The sequence below is a fragment of the Drosophila simulans genome, chromosome X (assembly GCF_016746395.2).
Source record: "Drosophila simulans strain w501 chromosome X, Prin_Dsim_3.1, whole genome shotgun sequence".
NCBI classification, from domain to species: domain Eukaryota; kingdom Metazoa; phylum Arthropoda; class Insecta; order Diptera; family Drosophilidae; genus Drosophila; species Drosophila simulans.
The window spans coordinates 2,373,486-2,387,361 of NC_052525.2; the positions used below are offsets into that span (position 1 = coordinate 2,373,486).

At 51.3% G+C, this 13,876-nt stretch overlaps 5 protein-coding genes across 5 annotated transcripts; 1 reads left to right on the forward strand and 4 right to left on the reverse strand.

Moving 5' to 3' along the window:
- Positions 1-304: 304 nt before the first annotated feature.
- LOC27207032 (chromosome-associated kinesin KIF4) lies at positions 305-5,221 on the reverse strand. The gene is made up of 6 exons (XM_016182791.3): positions 4,846-5,221; positions 4,099-4,778; positions 3,878-4,029; positions 1,556-3,819; positions 971-1,485; positions 305-910 (listed from the first exon to the last, which is right to left on the reverse strand). The coding sequence occupies exons 2-6, from the start codon at positions 4,776-4,778 to the stop codon at positions 865-867; spliced, it is 3,657 nt and encodes a 1,218-aa protein (XP_016037885.1). The 5' UTR covers positions 4,846-5,221; the 3' UTR covers positions 305-864.
- Positions 5,222-5,351: 130 nt separating this feature from the next.
- Positions 5,352-8,011, forward strand: LOC6739952 (centromere/kinetochore protein zw10). Its single transcript, XM_002076805.3, has 2 exons — positions 5,352-6,839; positions 6,899-8,011. The coding sequence occupies exons 1-2, from the start codon at positions 5,490-5,492 to the stop codon at positions 7,712-7,714; spliced, it is 2,166 nt and encodes a 721-aa protein (XP_002076841.1). The 5' UTR covers positions 5,352-5,489; the 3' UTR covers positions 7,715-8,011.
- On the reverse strand, positions 7,868-10,087 carry LOC27208906 (histone-lysine N-methyltransferase SMYD3). The gene is made up of 5 exons (XM_016184451.3): positions 9,658-10,087; positions 9,358-9,599; positions 9,157-9,290; positions 8,449-8,911; positions 7,868-8,382 (listed from the first exon to the last, which is right to left on the reverse strand). Exons 1-5 carry the CDS (start codon positions 9,834-9,836, stop codon positions 8,012-8,014), a joined length of 1,389 nt encoding a protein of 462 aa, XP_016037886.1. The 5' UTR covers positions 9,837-10,087; the 3' UTR covers positions 7,868-8,011.
- Positions 10,088-10,402: 315 nt separating this feature from the next.
- LOC6739959 (eukaryotic translation initiation factor 3 subunit G-1) lies at positions 10,403-11,555 on the reverse strand. Its single transcript, XM_016180883.2, has 2 exons — positions 11,406-11,555; positions 10,403-11,342 (listed from the first exon to the last, which is right to left on the reverse strand). The coding sequence occupies exon 2, from the start codon at positions 11,340-11,342 to the stop codon at positions 10,533-10,535; it is 810 nt and encodes a 269-aa protein (XP_016037887.1). The 5' UTR covers positions 11,406-11,555; the 3' UTR covers positions 10,403-10,532.
- A 262-nt stretch (positions 11,556-11,817) lies between these two features.
- On the reverse strand, positions 11,818-13,841 carry LOC6739958 (tetraspanin-33). The gene is made up of 3 exons (XM_002076807.4): positions 13,174-13,841; positions 12,910-13,080; positions 11,818-12,802 (listed from the first exon to the last, which is right to left on the reverse strand). The coding sequence occupies exons 1-3, from the start codon at positions 13,589-13,591 to the stop codon at positions 12,477-12,479; spliced, it is 915 nt and encodes a 304-aa protein (XP_002076843.1). The 5' UTR covers positions 13,592-13,841; the 3' UTR covers positions 11,818-12,476.
- Between the last annotated feature and the right edge of the window lie 35 nt (positions 13,842-13,876).

A 13,876-nucleotide genomic window follows, 5' to 3' on the forward strand; every position in this document is an offset into this window, starting at 1 on the left:
CAACAACAATTGGGGCAATAACAATGATCCAAGAGAACCACACGCGAAAACTCTCCATTAAGTGTAATTTCATTATATATATATTTTTTTTGTATAGTCTGTAGTGAAAGAAATGCGCTATATACGCCCCCTGAAAATGTGGAGCACGTGAGTTGCAGTCACCTCGTAAATCCCAAAAACAAAAAAAAAAGAAAAGGCGAAAAAGGATGTCGCGTCCACTCACACACACACCACCCAATACACACACACATACAACTGTTACGAAAAAAGAACCAAATACAAAAACAATAATAAAATGTCAAAATATAAATGCATGTCTTTTATATTCGAAAGTTGGGGTGAAAATACGAGACTTATTTCGAAAAAACAAAACAAAAACAGCAAGGTTCTAATTTTATTCCTTGGAAAAAAAATGGGTGATTTTTCTTGGGAAATCCTGTTTTCAAAAATATACCCATCTCTCTCGTAATCATGAATTTTGGCAAAAAAAAAAAAAAAAAGAATTTGTTCTGAATGTTTCTGAATCGAAAAAATTTGGAATAGCGTAAGAGAAGATATAAGTTATTGGAATCATCTGAGTGCTGCAGCTAACCGAATTTAAGCTTAGATGACCCAGGAATGAATTGATGCAGATCAATGGATACTATATTGATAAATTATAAAACATGGATGGGTAATACAGTCTTGGTTGATAAAAAGTTCATAACGATCATTTCCTAAAAGATAACGAACATAGCGAGAACAAAGCGAGTCTAATCTCGCTACTACAATATGGGCTGTCAGGCATTTAGGGCCTCCTCCTTCCTGCACATCTGCTAATGCTCCTCCGTTGACATCCCTGATTGGTTGAGGTTCCCTCCGAATTCAAAAGAATTTCCGCTTGGGCGTGTCAAACGCCAGTCCGGACATCCTGCGAAATGAAAACGAATGCTTGCATTTGGAACGTACAAAATGAAGTAGTCTTGCCCACTTAGCCAACTTGGGTCCATTGAAGTCTTCCCCTGCGTTTGTATCCATCAGCGGTGTGGCCGCGGCCTTCGGATCCTGCAGCGTTCGCTTCGGCGAAGCCACAACTTTGCCGGGCGCTTCTGGAGTGACGAACTTCACCGCGTTCTCCTTGGCGGTCTGGGGCTCGTCGTCGCCGTCATCATCAGACTTGTCGCCATCCTCCGCCTCGTCCTTTTGGCGTTCTTCGTCAAGCGGGTCATCGCCACCCCCGCAATGCGGAGCTTGATCCTTGAGATTTAGGGGATTGTGGCAGTTGCTCTTGCAAACGCAGCTCTCGCTGCACGCATTGTTGCCCGAAAGGCAGCCGCAGCGCTTGGTGGTGCACTTTGTCCGACACTTGCAGGCCTTGCAGCGTTTGCCATCCTCTGTGGCGGATGTGGAGTTCAGCGATTGTATGGATGAGTTGCCCAATGACGTCACGTTGGCATCCTGTTTCTCTGGCGGTGAAATCACAGTGCGGCTATCGGATTGAATCCTCTGCGGCAATGTCAAGAAAATTGTGGAACAATTAGTTTCAATAGTTTTCGAAAGCCAAATGCAAACTCACCTTGGATTTTGATGTGGATGGCACCCAGTCGGGATCGTCGCTAACATCGCTAAGTACTATTGTATCGTTGCCATCCACTATCTGGAAACTATCATCTAAGTCCTGCGGCTCGGACTTAGCTGCCTTGGCTTTTGACTTGTTCTTGGCTCTCAGCTTGTCCAGCTCCTGCTGCAGTGCCTCCCGGCTGCTGAGCAGCTCTTCGAGGATCTGATTGCGCTGCTGATCCTCCGCCGGTGTCTGAGCTGCAGCCCATCGCCGGTTTGCTGTCCTGATTAAAACGGAAACCTTTTCTTCGTAGTCGCGCTGTTGCGCCAGCATTTCCTCTTCATGCTGGACTTGGAGCAGACGAAGGCGTTTGCCTGCCAAATCTTCCTGCTGTTGAGCATCCAGTAGCTGCACGCGCAGGTCATCCAACGTTGTGCGCTGCTCATTCATGATGGAGGCCTGTAGACGCCGCTGCTGCACCAAAGTCTTCAAGAGTTGCTTGCTAACCGTCCTGGACTCGCCAAGGCTTTGGACGCCCTCAGCCAAGGAGCGAATGCGGCTATCCAGATCGGTGGGGCAGACTTTCTGCTGAAGATCGGAGATCTGGGCATTGCGCATTTCCAGCTCCTCCTCGAGACTCGCCAGAATGCGGGCCTGCTCTGCGGCATCGGCGGGATCGTCGACTTTGTCCTGCTGGATCAGATGGTAGTGATTGTTGATTACCGCCCGGTCCTCCATCAGTTGCTCCAGGCTGTGCTCAGCATCTATAAGCGAGAGTATGATCTCCAGCTCACGATCCACCCAGGAATCTGTCTTCGCGTTCGCGTTGGAGGAGCCAGCGGCAGAGCCCCCGTTATCCTTGTACTTGTGACGCTGGGCCTGCGCCGAAGCCTGCCGCTCGAGAGCATCCTTCAGCCTCTTGTTGGCAGCCAGTGCCTCCTCGCACTTGCGCTTGAGGACCTGGCGCTGCTTGGAGTGCAGCGTCTGTTGGCGCACAATCTCCGACTGCATTTTGCGGTCCTTGCTCTTTAGTTGGGTTAGCTCCTTTTCGCGAACCATCTTCCATTGGCGGAACTTCTCGGACTCACCACGCATTGCTCGTATGAGCTTCACCTTGGATTCCTTCATGGTGCGGATTTCGGTACTTAGATTCTTAATCTTTTCACGCTCCTTGTCTCGAATCTTTAGCAAGTTGGCCTGCGTGATCAGCTTCCGGCGCAGATCGGAGATCTCCTGCTCCAAGAGCTGCAGGCGTTTGCGTCGCTCCTCCGCCAATTTGGCAGATGCATCCTTGCTCTTAATGTTGCGCAGCTGATCCATGAGGTCTCGTCGCTCCGCCTCGAGGTCATCGATCTTTTGGTTGCACAGCCGCAACTTGACGTCCTCGTCATCCGAATCCAGTCTGCTAAAGTTGCGCATAATACGCTCGTGCAGCTCCTGTTTGAGGTCCAGCTGGCGATTGATGTTGCGCAGTTCGCCAGCGAAGTTCATTTGCTTGTTGGTATACTCCTCCGAATGGGAATGCAGCATTTCGTGGACCTCATCGCCGCCGCCTTCACCGCCTTCTGTATGGGAACGACTGCTCTGTCGCTGGCGTGTCTCATGGCCCTGGGACTCCAGCTCCTCCTGAGTGCGTTGCAATTCTGCGTGCACTTGATCCACCAGCAGTGAGAATTCACGAAGATCATTGTCACCATTTGTATTCTCGTTTCCGAGTTGCGCCTGTTCTCTTTTATCCAGTTTGCTCTTTAGCTCCGACACATGGCTTCGGAGTTTATCGTGGGCCTGCTCGGCGATGTGGGCACGCATTTCTTTCTCGGTGAGATCGAGCAACGACTGATGAAGCTCTTGCTGTAATTTCCTATTCCTGTCCTGCAGGCTACGCACCTGATCCTTAAGCAGCTGGATCTCGGCCGCATTGGCCATTGAACCAGCTAGTGAATCCTCACAGGAAATGGCACCCAAGCCTACGGCTCCAACAGCGCTGGTTAAGGAACTACTCATCTTGCCGCCCGCCAACAGCTCTACACGCAGCTTTTGGATGACATCCTTCAGGAAATTAATCTCCGCCGCATGGGGATCGAGATTGACCACTGGCTTGTTTTTGATTTGCAGTGCTCGATCCGCATAGCGTAGGGTGCTCAATGTCTCGGCCACGTTGTAGTCGGCGGGGCTGACGCAAGCAATCATGAGCGTAATGGAGTTACCGCCCAGAGAGTCCTGCAGCAGACGTGTTAGCTTGGACTGGCGATAGGGTACGTAGCCAGCGGCCTGACCAGCTGCAATGTATATGGAATTTATGAAAAGGAGACCAGTGGCTAAATGATAGATACTCACATCCCAAGGCATTGATCACGTTGCCCAGGGCCAGAAGACCCTTATTGATGTTCACGCCCTCTTTGAAGCGATCGCCGCTGGCTAGGGTCTTTGAGCAGCGTTCAGAGCCAGCCAGATCCACCAGGTTGAACCTGGACGTGGTGACGGATTGTCTATCGGAGATTGGGGGAAAAATGTGATTAAGAATTAAGTATTCTCGCGAGGTGATGGCGCCCACTTACTTGCCGTCCAGCTTGGTAGCTACTAGCGTCAATGTGAATATGGCATGGGATCTTGAAGAGGATTCATTCATAGCCGTGGCGGCCACAGCCCGTCCGGCTGAGCCGCGGATCAGATGATCGGTCACTTCCTGGGCTGATGTGACCTCTAGCTCGGTGAGCCCCGGCATGATAATACGGTTCTTGACCTCTCTGATGTCTACGGTGGCCTTGTCCCGAGTTTTCGAGGAAAAAAGATCATAGAACTGCTCCTGGTAGAGCTCCACAAAAGAGCATGTGACAGAAAAACGATATTCGCTCTGCATTTCCGCAATGGCTTGGAATATATCATGGACGGCGCGTGGTATAACGCCCACATGATCATCTAGCACTCCGTTGAAGGCGGTGCCCATGGTGTAGGTCTTTCCGGAACCCGTTTGTCCATAGGCCAAGATTGTGACGTTATAGCCATGCAACAGCTTCTTCACTTTGGCCTGCACACACGTCTCAAATAGATCCTTCTGCGAGTCGCCAATGTCGAAGACATAGTTGTACGTATACGACTCATTCCGGTTGACTGTAACCTGTGGCGCTCCATCCGCTGATCGTTCGACGGCAATCCGGCAGCCGCGATCCAACTCGGACTGCACCAGGGGACGCACGCGCAAGGCCACTGCCACGCAGCTGGGATCCTCGCTGGACATCTGGGGGTTTTGGAAGGACAATCATCACATTCCATCACCCTTGCCGACATCTCCACCAACCACTTACCTTCTCTGGGGCACAGCAGATCTGCTCAAGTCCGAACCGGGAAATAGAAAATCGCGCGAAAACTGATCTGATGGCTAGCACTTACAAAAACTTAGAATTTAGGTTGTTCTTGATTTTGGAACAAAGTGGCTTCTCCGCGCGCAGCCCGGCACTCTCAATGAATTCTTTTTTTGAGTCCTAAACTAAACTAATCCAATGCGACGCTAAAAAGAAAAGGCATTTCTGCCAGTATTTTTAAAAATGGCGTGGTTATCGATTCTCCGCAGATGTCGATAAGTGCCTGACGATGGAGGTGCCGGTGTATAACGATTTCGATTGTTTTGGCTCTAAATAGCATCTGAAAAACTTTTGTTGAACGATTTGTGTACAGCGATATGACTAAAGGAAACAGTCTACAGTCTACCTACAAACCTATACATAAAAATACAAGCTACCTAGGTCTACATTTATTTTCACCCCTGCCAGTGATAGTGATGAAAGGCCAATTCTTGTCAACTAGCCAATTCGCCGATAGCCGATAGCAGACAGCCGCACATATCTATCGCTTTTTTGAACAATCGTTGGCAGCAACAGGGAATTGCAGAAACCAGTTGTCTTGGGTTTCGCAAGAATTGAAAAAGGAGGATCTGGTCAAACGGCAGGACATGGAGGAAGAGGCGCCGCGGTTCAAAGTGCTGGAGGAGGCGTTCAACGGCAATGGGGACGGGTGCGCCAACGTGGAGGCCACCCAATCGGCCATATTAAAAGTGCTGACGCGCGTAAATCGCTTCCAGCTGCGCGTCCGCAAGCACATCGAAGACAACTACACGGAGTTTATGCCCAACAACACGTCGCCGGACATATTTCTGGAGGAGTCGGGGTCCTTGAATCGCGAGATTCACGACATGCTCGAGAACTTGGGCTCCGATGGACTGGACGCCTTGGACGAGGCGAAGATCAAGATGGCGGGTAACGGCAGGCAGCTGCGAGAGATCCTTTTGGGCCTGGGCGTCAGCGAGCATGTGCTAAGGATCGACGAGCTGTTCCAGTGCGTGGAGGAGGCCAAGGCCACCAAGGATTACTTGGTGTTACTGGACCTTGTGGGTCGTTTGAGGGCTTTCATCTATGGCGATGACTCCGTTGACGGGGACGCGCAGGTGGCCACGCCAGAGGTTCGACGCATCTTTAAGGCTCTCGAGTGCTACGAGACCATCAAGGTGAAGTACCATGTGCAGGCATATATGCTGCAGCAGAGCCTCCAGGAGCGCTTCGATCGCCTGGTGCAGCTGCAGTGCAAATCCTTTCCCACATCGCGGTGCGTCACCTTGCAGGTGAGCCGGGATCAAACGCAGCTGCAGGATATTGTGCAGGCTCTCTTCCAGGAGCCCTACAATCCTGCGCGCCTCTGCGAATTCCTGCTGGACAATTGCATCGAACCGGTGATCATGCGCCCAGTGATGGCCGATTACAGCGAAGAAGTCGACGGTGGCTCCTTCGTCCGATTGTCGCTTTCCTACGCCACCAAGGAGCCCAGCTCAGCGCAGCTGCGTCCGAACTACAAGCAGGTCTTGGAGAACCTCAGGCTGCTGCTGCAGACGCTGGCCGGGATCAACTGCAGTGTGTCCAGTGACCAACATGTCTTTGGCATTATTGGCGATCATGTGAAGGATAAAATGCTGAAATTACTGGTGGACGAGTGCCTGATACCAGCTGTGCCCGAAAGCACGGAGGAGTATCAGGCTTCCACACTGTGTGAGGATGTCGCCCAGCTGGAGCAGCTGCTGGTAGACTCATTCATCATCAATCCCGAGCACGACCGAGCCCTAGGGCAGTTTGTGGAGAAGTACGAGACCTACTACCGCAATCGGATGTTTCGTCGGGTGCTGGAAACGGCGCGCGAGATCATCCAGCGCGATCTGCAGGACATGGTGCTGGTGGCGCCCAACAACCACTCAGCCGAAGTGGCAAACGATCCCTTCCTCTTCCCACGCTGCATGATCTCGAAAAGTGCTCAGGTAAGTCGCTCGCTAAACGAAACGATTGATTTCACTAAAGGATTCACTGTCGCCGGCAGGACTTTGTCAAACTGATGGACCGCATTCTTCGCCAGCCCACGGACAAGCTGGGCGACCAAGAGGCCGATCCCATAGCCGGCGTCATTTCCGTCATGCTGCACACCTACATCGATGAGGTGCCCAAGGTGCACCGCAAGCTCCTCGAAAGCATTCCACAGCAGGCCGTGCTGTTCCACAACAATTGCATGTTCTTCACCCACTGGGTGGCGCAGCATGCCAACAAGGGCATCGAAAGCTTGGCGGCGCTGGCCAAGACACTGCAGGCCACCGGTCAGCAGCATTTCCGCGTGCAGGTCGACTACCAGTCCTCCATCCTGATGGGCATCATGCAGGAGTTCGAGTTCGAGAGCACGCACACGCTGGGCTCTGGTCCGCTGAAGCTGGTGCGCCAGTGCCTGCGCCAGCTGGAGCTGCTGAAGAACGTGTGGGCCAATGTGCTCCCTGAGACCGTGTACAATGCAACCTTCTGCGAGCTGATCAACACATTTGTCGCCGAGCTAATCCGTCGAGTGTTCACGCTGCGCGACATTTCCGCACAGATGGCCTGTGAGCTGAGCGATCTCATTGACGTGGTGCTCCAGCGGGCGCCCTCGCTCTTCCGCGAGCCAAACGAGGTGGTCCAGGTCCTCTCTTGGCTGAAGCTGCAGCAACTGAAGGCCATGCTGAACGCGTCGCTCATGGAGATCACAGAGCTGTGGGGCGACGGCGTCGGCCCGCTGACCGCCAGCTACAAGTCGGACGAGATAAAGCACCTCATCAGGGCGTTGTTCCAGGATACGGATTGGCGGGCCAAGGCCATTACGCAGATTGTCTAGGACGTGCTCCATGCGTTTTTGCGAGCGAGGGTGGATGAACGGCGGGATACACATCACATTTGAGGTGGTAAACGGAGTCTAAATTTGACGATCACCATCATGTGTCCTTACTGAAATTCCTTCAACTGTTTACCACAAATGCCAAAAGTAATATAATTTGTAAATCTTTAATTCTCCGAATGGTTTCACTTGTACATAGAGAAGTTACAATCCACAAAAGTCGTTCCATTCTTCCCGCAACGCAACACAATTTTTAACATAAGACTTATTTAAATGAATAAAAACAACTGAATCCCATTAGTGCGCCTCTTGTCGCGCTTGGAGAACGAGCAGGTACAGCTGCTCAGTTAGCAGTCTGTGATCTCGGCCGTGGGTGACGGTTAGGATGCGTTGGGCCTCCTCCAGATGGTGCAGTGCCTCCTTGGCATGGCCCTCGTAGAGTTGGATTTTGCCCAGCTTCATGTGAAGCAGGCCCAAAAGTGGATTCCAGGGACCATGGTATTTCCGAAAGCCTGGCAGCAAACGTTGCCCGTAATCCAGGGCGTCGCTCCACTTGCCCACTTCGATGGCTGCTTCGAAGGCCGCATCGAGCGTCTTGACGTACCACACGTTCAGGGGATGGAACACGCCAGTCTGCTTGTCCAGACACACCTTGCACACGTCGAGATCTGTGATCGAGGGAGTGAAAAGGTGCTATAGTATGGAGCTTATGCCAACTTGGCGCAGCTACTCACAGGCCACGTCCTTCATGTTCTCCAGGTTGTGCCGGGTAAGAGTCATCGCCTCGTTGAAGGCATTTCTTAGCTTAGGACTGATACCCGCGTCGCAGCGCGGGCAGTTGGTGCGGTCCACACTGATTCCCACGCCGCAGTTGCGATTGGGACACAGGGCAGCCAGCATCTCCTTCGACTCCTTGGCATCCGTGCACTTGCTGCACACGCAGAGGAAGTAGTAGTGCTCCTTGAGATCCAGACGCCTCTGCTCCGGCGTGTTGAGCAGGTCAATGTAGCTGATGAAGATTTTCGACCAGTCCAGGCACTCCATGTCCTCGATCGCGTGCACGTGCAGCTCGTTGCCCTCGAAGGTGGCGACCGCATTCGGCTGGCAACTGTGGTCCGTAATCGAGACGCCCAGATATATGGCCGTGGCAATTGAGTTCATCTCGGCGTCCAAGATATTGAAGCCGTTGGTGATTAGCTGCAAAGAGCGGAGAAGAAAGAGCATGAGCTCCCGCGTATCTGTGCGCCGGGGAATGTGAACCGAAGCCCTTCCTAGATAATCAATTGACTGGCAGAGCGCCAGGCACACAGCATTGATTGCTATCTAATTTGGGCGACCAGGAGCGGCTGCATACGCCAGCGTCGTGGTTTCTCGATTCAGTACCAGCGCGACGAATCGCCCAATCCGCTCCTGCTCGCTCGCACAGGTGCCTGCACACTTACGCGACCGTAGATGCTCATCAGTTCCGTCTTGTTTGGCACCGTGCTGGGACTCTCGGCCATCATATCGCTGAGGACTGCGTGCAGCGAGTCCAAGTGCTCCAGTCGCATGGGGTCGTTCTTGATTTCGGCGTAGTCTGCGCACGTCAACGGGTATTAGCAAGGAATGAGCATGCAAAGGGATTCGCCCTTTGGCTTACTCACGGGACATGAGATCGCGGAACTTGCGGGAGCCGTGCTCGGTGTAATAGCCGCGGATCAGGTCTCCGCCGTGCTCCAGGCGCAGGATCAGTCGGCAGAGCATTCGGGCAGCATCGGGCACAACTCTGGGATGCACCTTCTTGAGGAAAGGACACTCGTGCTTGTGCTGGGCCCAGGCTTGCATCTGGCAGGAGCGATGGCAGTAGGACACATACCTGCAGTTGGAGCACTTGAGCACCTTGGTCCTGCAACGACGAACCGAAATTAGAGAGCCCACAAAGGCAGCCATATGGCGAAACTTACGCCTCCAGGCAGTTATCGCACCGCTCCAGGCGGTATTGCGACTTCAAGACGAAGGCGAAGGGTTTCTCCGTGAGGATCCGCTGCCCCCTTTTTATTTGCGGCGCCGGATTCTTTCCGTTCTTGGATTTGGATGAGCATGCGGATGCGGATCTGGATGAACCAACGGCGGGGGTGGCCATTTCGTCCGAACGGAGCAACAACAAAGACTTTCGCCTGGGGGCCCGTCTCACTGACGACTGAAAATGAGCGCACACCTGAAGATCAAAAATATTGTTTCGAATGCTTTTTGAATATTTTGCGGCATCTGATTTCTATTTTTGGCCACAAAAACAAACACAATTTACGCAAATCGCTGGCAAACACAAAAACAACAACACCATGGTGTTTATTCGCATGCACACGATGGCGTTGCCAGATCGACTGGAATCATGCTTTCTACAGTGGGCACCGCGTATGGTTAACGCAGTGGGAAATGTAGGTAACTGCATATCTTTAAGAAATACACTTAACAAATCATATTTAAGTTTGTTAAGTAACCAATAAAATATATTTCTTGTATGTGTTGTTCCCAGTGTCTACGATTTGGAGGCCTTGCGTCCTTTAAAACGAGGGAGACAGCTATATAGAGCAAATGCATTTGTATGTGTTGGTTCGCAAAACTAAAGAAGAGCAAGTAAATTTATATCAAATATGGAAAAGATACGATTCCAGATACAATTGTAACCTCACAGAGCAAGTCATCTGGTTTTCGGTGCCCGTGGGGGCTGTTTTAAGATTTATTTGTAGCAAACTTAGCATAGCATCGGGACAAATTGTGTGATCGACTCGAACGGACTCCTATGAGCAGTAAACGCGGGTAGTGGGAACGGGACTAACTAATTGTTCTGGGGCTTGGACCATTCGACGCTGAGGATCAAGTGGTCGTAGCCGTGTCCGTTGAGGATCTCGATGGCGGCGGCCGCATCCTTGCGCTGCTTGAAGTGCACGTAGGCGAATCCCTTGCAGAGTCCGGTGTTCTTGTCGCGGGCGAGATACATCTTGCTCTGCGGCCCAATCTTCTTCACCAGCTCCTCGAGATCCGCCTCGGTCATCGACTCCGACAGATTGGATATCCTGATGGCGGCCGTGTCGTCGCGTCCGCGCATTCCCAGCGCGCCCTTTTGGCTGTCCTTGAGGAACGGCGGCACATACTTGCCGGACTTGGGCGCATCGACGGCGGCCGCGGCGGCTGCCGAGGCCTTCTTCTCCATCATATTCGTGTCCATCGCCGTGCCCTTGTACGGGCAGTTGACCGACCAATGCTCGCCGTTGCAGATGCGGCACTTGGCAATGTTCTTGGTGGGGTCCAGCAGCGGGTCGTTGGCCTTCTCGTCCTCCTTGGAGTTGAGGAACTGCATGAAGATCTCCTCGGACACCATGGTCGTCTGCGAGTTGGGGCCGGGCTTGTCGTTCTTCGACTCGCCGAACTTCGTCCAGGTCCGCCGCTTGGCCACCGTCTTGGGCACCACCTGCTTGGAGATCTTGTACGTGCGCACCACCTTCGTCTTCTTGTCGTCCTTGTTGTACTTGTACTCCGTCACGTACTTCTGCCCGTTCTCCACGGTCTCCGTCGTCGGAGGGAGTCCACCATAGTCGAGCTCCACCTCGTCGGCCCAGGAGGATTTGATCGTTTCAACGCCCGGCATCTGAAAGAGATTGGGGGCGCAGTGAGTGGGGCTTCACTGGGCGCTTGCTTGGGGTGCACTCACTCTGTTTTTCAACGCGATTTGTATGCGAAATCGTAAATGCAAATTTCGCCACGAGTTAAGCGGATTTTTAATCAGCAACAAAAGAGTGTTACCCTGCCGCGGTCACAAAAACATGCCGTGTGTCCAAAAAATATACCGCTAATACCAATTTGCTCTTTTTTGAATATACCATTCGAAATTTCGATACTTTTGGTATTTGTTTAAAAATTTAAATTAAAAACTGGCTGTTTTTACTTTAAATTGCAAAATAAATCATATAGTTAGGAAAGAACGTATTAAACTTTTGATTTTACTACGCTGGTGATCTGCTGATTTTTCAACTTCCGACCCAAATATACCAAAAGGTATTTAAAATACCATCAAGACCGCGTGATTTCAAATTTCACCATTTACTTTAAATAAATTCGTTTTCTTGGATTTACTTTGTGTTTTATTATCATACATCTACAATATTAGGGCTCTAGATTAATAATAAACCCAGAAATAGTTCTGGATAAATAGATATTCAAGATTTGTGCGCATTGTGGTTGCTTTTTCCAAGTTACATATAAATAAATGCATCGAATTTCAGCAAGTAAGTCACTAACTAAATATAATGTACATATGGCGTTGTTTGGTCGGCTTGAGATTACAATAATTAAGTGGTTTGAGATGTGTCTACAACTTCATGTACGAGTATATACAGCCAGGCAGTCGATTGCAACAAAAGTTGGGGAATGAGTAATATGGAATTGAAAATGCACACACCTTGCACAAAAGATGCAAGGAAAATAGGAAAAAATATTCAAAAATAATATTGCACCGTGGAAAATTCATCGGTAAGTCTGGCGGGTCTCTTAGTCAATGAATAGGGAGAAATATAGGTCTCACTTAAGACTAAGACTATCGTTTAACTATTCGAGCTTATGCACACATATTTATAGTATTCGCTTACTACTGGGCTTTTCTTCCATTATGATCTCCGACTTCTCATTACCGCACGTGAGTGGTGCACAAAAGAGGGTACTGATTCCGAGAGTATGTAGTTCAGGTGCGGTTGTAGGGCCCGTAGAACTCGGGCTGTCCCGGATCTCACGCCAGCCATCGCGACTTCTGCAGCTCGATTTGGCCCTCCAGCGTCTTGGCCAAGTAGATGACCAGCAGCTGGATGAGCGCTATGCCCAGAGCATTGCCGGCAATCACGTACAGATTGTGCTCGGCCCAATCTCGGACGATCTCTATGCAGCCGCTGGTCCAGATCAGTTTCCTGGCCTCCGGAACGGGAGCGTTTTGGACGCCGTAGCCGCACATGATGTTCACCAGGCCGGAGGATATGTCGGTGGCATTGATGCAGCAACTGTAGGGCACTCCGCACTTCTCCACCGACGGCGAGCTGCAGTTGAAGTACTCGTTTTTGCCTGCAAAAATTAATGAATTGCTATTAATGGCAATTCATCTGCGTTTCAACTCAAGTTTTATGCGATTTTCTGATAATAATTTAACCAATGTTTCCGCATCAACTCACTCCAGTCCTGGTAGCCCGAATTACTGAGGCCACAGCACTTGAACTCCTGCTGAGCAAAGTCAATGAAGTTCTGCAGGTCGGGATCGTCGCGGTACGAGTGGATGATCTTGTGCGTGAACTGCTTCTCCAGAAAGGTGTGCATATACTGCGGGCACACGAAGCAGACGATGGCTGTGGGCGCAGACAGAGGGGGAGGTAGAGAAAGTTGGTGACATTACGGCAGCGCAACACAAAACCAGGTGGGCACCAGGTGGCGTGACTCACCGATGGCCATCTCCAGCAGGAAGAAGAGCAGCAGGCACATGGAGTAGAACTTCAGCAGGAAGGTGTTCTCGCGCAGTGCGCCCAGGCAGCCGGAGAAGCTGACCAGAAAGATGACCATGCCGGCCAGGATCATCACCAGCGAGATGTTGAGGAACACGTCGTAGAAGTTCTCCAGCCGCACCGATCCGTTCGCCTCCTCCCACTTGTCCTTGAACGCGTAGGCGCCAATGCCCAGGAGCAGGCCGCCAAAGAGCCAGAACACGAAGTTCAGCAGGAAGATCATGTACTTGACGCACTGGCTCACGTAGGTGAAGTGGTGCGGATGCATCACCTCGTGCACCTCGATGCCGCTGTAGCCACGCCCCCCGGCCAAGCCGCCGCCCCCGAGCCCAGCACCCTGATATCGGTAGTTGCTCATCCTCGCCGTTTATCTGTATCCGTATCTTGAACTTCAACCACTCGCTATGCCACTGATTTCACTTTGCATCCGCTTCAGTCACCCGTTTAGCTTGTTTACCCAATTAGCATTGACAGTGGCAGTTGCAATTCGCTTGATAATCACTCTTTATTCATCTAATCTCCTTTTAGCAGCGTAGTAATATTGCACGAAAAGTAAAGTGTACAAACAATGGACGCAATCGGATGGATTCGTATCGGTCGTGTTATCGATAAACGATAGCGGCGCACAGCTGTTTGGAATGGG

What these genes read in the sequence shown, in the direction of transcription:
- LOC27208906 (XM_016184451.3), bottom strand. Translation starts at nt 9,836, where the DNA reads ATGGCCACCCCCGCCGTTGGTTCATCCAGATCCGCATCCGCATGCTCA. An exon ending in TGCGATAACTGCCTGGAGGC is followed by an intron (nt 9,600 to 9,657) that starts GTAAGTTTCGCC and finishes TCGTCGTTGCAG; the next exon opens with GACCAAGGTGCTCAAGTGCT. An exon ending in GTTCCGCGATCTCATGTCCC is followed by an intron (nt 9,291 to 9,357) that starts GTGAGTAAGCCA and finishes TGACGTGCGCAG; the next exon opens with ACTACGCCGAAATCAAGAAC.
- LOC27207032 (XM_016182791.3), bottom strand. Translation starts at nt 4,778, where the DNA reads ATGTCCAGCGAGGATCCCAGCTGCGTGGCAGTGGCCTTGCGCGTGCGT. An exon ending in CATCCACATCAAAATCCAAG is followed by an intron (nt 1,486 to 1,555) that starts GTGAGTTTGCAT and finishes ACATTGCCGCAG; the next exon opens with AGGATTCAATCCGATAGCCG. An exon ending in AATGGACCCAAGTTGGCTAA is followed by an intron (nt 911 to 970) that starts GTGGGCAAGACT and finishes TTCATTTCGCAG; the next exon opens with GATGTCCGGACTGGCGTTTG.
- LOC6739958 (XM_002076807.4), bottom strand. Translation starts at nt 13,591, where the DNA reads ATGAGCAACTACCGATATCAGGGTGCTGGGCTCGGGGGCGGCGGCTTG. An exon ending in CCTGCTGGAGATGGCCATCG is followed by an intron (nt 13,081 to 13,173) that starts GTGAGTCACGCC and finishes CTGCGCCCACAG; the next exon opens with CCATCGTCTGCTTCGTGTGC. An exon ending in TTCGGGCTACCAGGACTGGA is followed by an intron (nt 12,803 to 12,909) that starts GTGAGTTGATGC and finishes TAATTTTTGCAG; the next exon opens with GCAAAAACGAGTACTTCAAC.
- LOC6739959 (XM_016180883.2), bottom strand. Translation starts at nt 11,342, where the DNA reads ATGCCGGGCGTTGAAACGATCAAATCCTCCTGGGCCGACGAGGTGGAG.
- LOC6739952 (XM_002076805.3), top strand. Translation starts at nt 5,490, where the DNA reads ATGGAGGAAGAGGCGCCGCGGTTCAAAGTGCTGGAGGAGGCGTTCAAC. An exon ending in TGATCTCGAAAAGTGCTCAG is followed by an intron (nt 6,840 to 6,898) that starts GTAAGTCGCTCG and finishes TGTCGCCGGCAG; the next exon opens with GACTTTGTCAAACTGATGGA.